A 5010-nucleotide genomic window follows, 5' to 3' on the forward strand; every position below is an offset into this window, starting at 1 on the left:
CTAACAGGTAAGTTGGGTATGTAGCCTAGGCCTTTGGCCGTAGGGAATAAAGTCACGGACAGCCGTCTGACGTCCCAGGGGCAACTCACCGTGAAAATGGTAAAGTTGGTACTTAGTGCTCGCCATGGCTCTGGCCGTTAGTTAGTTAGTTAGTTAACTATAATAACCCTGGTTTCATTGTTACAGTATTGTATTAACAATATCATAACAAATCAGTATTATTTAACAATATTTTCTTACAACCATATAAAAATATAAATTATATAAGCTTCAGTTTAATATTCCCATACTTGTTTTTAAAGTTGTAAATAAAACAATAAAAAAAAAAAAATACCATTAGAGTATATTTTACAAGAAAATGCTATTTCAGATCTAATTCAATGTGTTACTTGCCATTTCTTAGTAATTATTAGTGAAAATTACAAGCAATTTCTCAGTGTATATTGTGTCAAAGCCAATTTTTTTCAGTGCAGGAAAAGTCTTTTAAAAACGTCCATTGATGAAATTTCTGACTAATGGCATTTTGAGTGTGTTTTATTAAAGTGTTTTATTCGACTGGAATCACCGTAACACTTTCATCTGTAACTCCAGCGGTTCCTCTTCATGTTTCATCCGTAACGTCTGCAAAAACAAGCGCGTTTTTGGCACATTTCTGCCTCCAAACTGGCAATCCAAACCCTGGCGTGTGGAAACGTGCCAAAATTCACTGTACGACCTTTAAACCTCACGTAAATAAACCTGTATCCTATTTATTTTGCATTTTGCAGACACTTTTATATCCAAAGTGACTTACAAAAGATGTTTTCTCAAAACGTGGCCCTTAAAAATGCAATATAATAAGCAGACAAGACAAAACTGCACCAGGAGAACAAATAAAAGATAAACATATTCTACAAAATTAAAAGGAAGGAAATGTGATTTATTCTGAATAAAACAGTTCAGTATTAATGTTTTTAAATATTCTTAACATAAAACATAAAATGACAAATTGTAATAATTAAACAAAACATTAATTCATTTTAATATGGTTTCTTTAAGTTAATTTTAAGTTAATTTAAGTTATAATAAGAAATAATAATAAAAATAAATATTCCACAAAATTAAAAGGCAGAAAATGTAATTTATAATGAATAAAATAGTTTCATATAACATTTTTTAAATATTCTTAAAACATAATGACAATTAATTATAATTAAACAAAATGTTACTAATTTTTAAATGCATTTTCAACTGTAATTAAAGTTTAATCAATTATGTTAATTATTGTAATTAGCAGATGCACAGAATAAATGTACAGAATAAACTCATATAATACTAGAGCAGCTTCATCACTAGTCATCACAAGTACTAGAGCTAGAACATCAGTGTGTCGTCCTTAAAAACAATGCTCTGCAGTGAATGGGTGCCGTCAGAATGAGAGTCCAAACAGCTGATAAAAACATCACAATAATCCACAAGTAATCCACAGCACTCCAGTCCATCAGTTAACATCTGGAGAAGACAAAAGCTGAAACTAATCCAGCATTAAGTCGTTTTTAACTAAAATACCATAGAGTTCATAATCCATAACTCTTCCTCCAGTGAAAAAGTGCATCTCCTGTTGTCTCTCACATCAAAATCCTCTACATGCACTTAAACTGAAGGCAACAGGAAGTGATGTCACTCAGATGTCCTGAGACGCCACAGTCAATCTCTTGAGGACGGTGGATATATTCTGATGGCAGATCAGTTTACAGGCTTTCCTCTGCCATCATGGCACCTTACACACACACTCCCACACTCTCACACACACAATCATGCCCTTCCCCCACGGCGCGTGAACACACTTACAGCGAGAAGCGCAGCGGCTTCATGGCGCTCGGCTCACTGCAACACTGAAAACACACACGAATCTCTCCAGACGGACTGCAGAACAGGGTTTGACTCGTGTGTCATAATCAGACACCAACAGTAATCTGAGCACGAGAGTCTCGTCTGCTTTCAGACCTTCACATCACTAATCAAAAACCACAGCTGACACCTGCAACTACTGATATAAAGCTTATATGTGTGTGTGAGTGTGTGTGTGAGAGTGTAAGAGTGTGAGTGTGTGAGTGTGTGAGTGTGTGAGTGTGTGAGAGTGTGAGTGTGTGTGTGTGATCCTGGCATGCAAATTAATTAAGATTGTATATGCAACAAATTAAACAAGATAAATTCTGCATTTAATATTAACCAAATATTTCATATAATTATTTTAAATATTAAAATATTGTATACAAGGTAAAAGTTAGCTTTTGATCCTCTATATTTTTTAAATATGGTTCTACATACAATCCGGGTCCTTTTGCCACACATAAATTGCAATTTATAAAGCAATCTTTTGCATGCAATTTGCAAAGTGAAATTTATAATGCAATTATTAACAGGAAAAAAAATCACTGAAGATTTGTTTGTTTTTTGACCTGAGTAACTAATAATGAAATCATGCAAATACAGTTCCATGGACGAAAAAAAAGATGGCCAGTAAATCTTCTCAAGTCTGATTGCATGTAAACAATATGTAAACAATAAATACACTTAAAAAATTATATTTACATTACATGCAGCATATATTGTCACATGACCTCATTATGTTTAATTCAGTGAGGAGTGTCCAGTTATCTTTTCAGACAAATCAGATAGAAACACACTCCAGTCATCTGAATAAAGACAAGATGATTCGCGTGAGGGTTTTGAGAAGTGAAACTCACACTTTTCATTTGCCTAACTTCAGTATGGCTCCAAAATAACACCAGCCAGTCAGACTATATCAGTATAACATCAGCTCATTCTAGCTCAAATCTGCCCGCTTAAACAGAAAAGGGACTACTTCTTCCTCAAAATCACTCATTTTATAAACCAGGTTTAAACAGATCCGACCGGAACTACAGATCTGCACCGTTTCTGAACCAAACACACATCAAACAGACTGAGACCAGCTCAAAACCACAACTGAACAGGTGTGAGCTCAGAAACACATCATCAGAGCCGAAACCGAACACGTCAATTACTGCGTCATCAACATCATGCTCCGTGGTGGATCTGATACTCATGATAACTGTCCAATAGCCTGGGATCATCTGCTGGACACATGAGCAGCTCATGCACCTCTAATAAAGTCTCTTACTCACTTTAACACGACTGAATCACTCACACATCAAGGTCACGGCCTCAGCGTGTTCAAACAGGAACAATACTCCAGAAAGAAGAACTAGTGACGGACTGATGAATCTGCTGATATCTGAAATTTTTCACTGGAAAAAACTATTTTTAAAGTGTTTGCACCGAATCATTAATGTGTCAATAAAAACAATCTGCTTTTAAATTTGCACAGTAAATTCAGAGAAAATATTGTAAAACGTGTACATTTTTGCTTTCACTAACACTGGATCCCTGCTTTGCCCATTTCAGTCAAACAATAATAGGCATATTTTTTGTCATTACAATTTTTTGTTTCCAAAACGCATCTGTCTTAAACATGCCACCCTACATAAACACACACACACTGATCATTGGCTGATCGATCAGCTCGATCAGAAGAGTTAATATCCGAGAGCTGCGATGCGGGCGCGTGAGTGACGCTCGCTAACGGGCTAGTGTGGTAGTTAGTTAGCTGCTGAGTTATCAACCGGAGGACTCGTTCTCGGCTCACAGCCGTCAGAGAGCCGCCGGACGCGTCGTTCACGCGAGCTCCTCAGCGATCAGAATCTGCGTGTGATCCGTGTGTAACGCGGCTGTGGCGCGTTGAAATTTCAGCACTTCCACACGAGTGACCCAGCGCCTGGCAACCGCACGCCCCGCCCCCCGCTGACCCGAAAGCTCCGCCCCCATGACAGACCCAGGCCCCGCCCCTACTGTAATCCTGCCTGTGCTGACTGATATACTGCAACATCTAATCAGGGGCCATTCATTGAAGACAAGATACACAAACACATTTCACAATCAAAACCTTTGAAGTTTGTACAGTCTGAATTCATAACAATAAAGTTCAGTGTCGAAAATGTAGTCCAAAAACTATTCTATCACTTTGCTGGTGTGAAATGTGGTTGCAAAAGGCTGTGCATCCTCTAAAATCACTTAAACACCAGCTTACTAAAAACATAACGGAGAAAAGTGAGTTAGTTCTGAGAATGCTATTTTAAGAGTGCAAAACAGCAATGAATCACATCCTTTCCCACTAGAATCATGTTTGTGACATAGTTTTGTGATGACGAGAGGTGAAGGAATGTCTGAGGTTCAGCTGTTACCCAATATATACTGAGGACTTGATCTAGTATAGTGATGGATCTTAGTTTCGCCTTAAAGGAATAGTTCACCAGAAATGTGTTCACCCTCAGATCATCCGAGATCAGGATGAGTTTGTTTCTTCATCAGGTTTGTAGAAATGTAGCATTGCATCAGTGTCTCAGCAATGGATGCTCTGCAGTGAATGGGTGCCGTCAGAATGAGAGTCCAAACAGCTGATAAAAACATCACAATAATCCACAAGTAATCCACAGCACTCCAGTCCATCAGTTAACATCTGGAGAAGACAAAAGCTGAAACTAATCCAGCATTAAGATGTTTTTAACTCAAATACAAGTCCATAATCCATAATAACTCTTCTTCCAGTGAAAAAGTGTTCTGGTGTGAATCGGGAGACAAATCTGCACAGATCAAGCAGCGTTTAAACCGCTCTAAACTAATATGTGGCTGGATTTTGATGAGAGGGACAACAGAAGATGCACTTTTTCACTGGAGGAAGCGTTATTATGGATTATGGAGTCGTGTTTTAGTTAAAAACGTCTTAATGCTGGATTTGGACTCACACACACACACACTCGCACACACACACACTCACTCACACACACACACACACACAAATCACACACTCACACACACACACACACTCGCGCACACACACAGACACACACACACACACACACACACACACACACACACACTCACTCACTCTCTCACACACTCACACACACACACAACACACACACACAC

The 5010-nt window shown here is 38.1% G+C and overlaps 1 protein-coding gene across 1 annotated transcript in view; it reads right to left on the reverse strand.

The window, feature by feature from the left end:
• LOC107701353 (methyl-CpG-binding domain protein 2-like) overlaps nucleotides 1-3071 on the reverse strand; it is a 22670-nt gene extending 19599 nt beyond the window's left edge. The window contains exon 1 of the mRNA XM_016503341.1: nucleotides 2949-3071. Coding sequence (XP_016358827.1) covers nucleotides 2949-3071 — 123 coding nt within the window. The remainder of the gene's footprint in view (nucleotides 1-2948) is intronic.
• Between the last annotated feature and the right edge of the window lie 1939 nt (nucleotides 3072-5010).

The sequence above is a fragment of the Sinocyclocheilus anshuiensis genome, unplaced genomic scaffold, assembly GCF_001515605.1.
Source record: "Sinocyclocheilus anshuiensis isolate Anshui unplaced genomic scaffold, SAMN03320099.WGS_v1.1 scaffold2160, whole genome shotgun sequence".
In the NCBI taxonomy this organism is placed as follows: Eukaryota; Metazoa; Chordata; class Actinopteri; order Cypriniformes; family Cyprinidae; genus Sinocyclocheilus; species Sinocyclocheilus anshuiensis.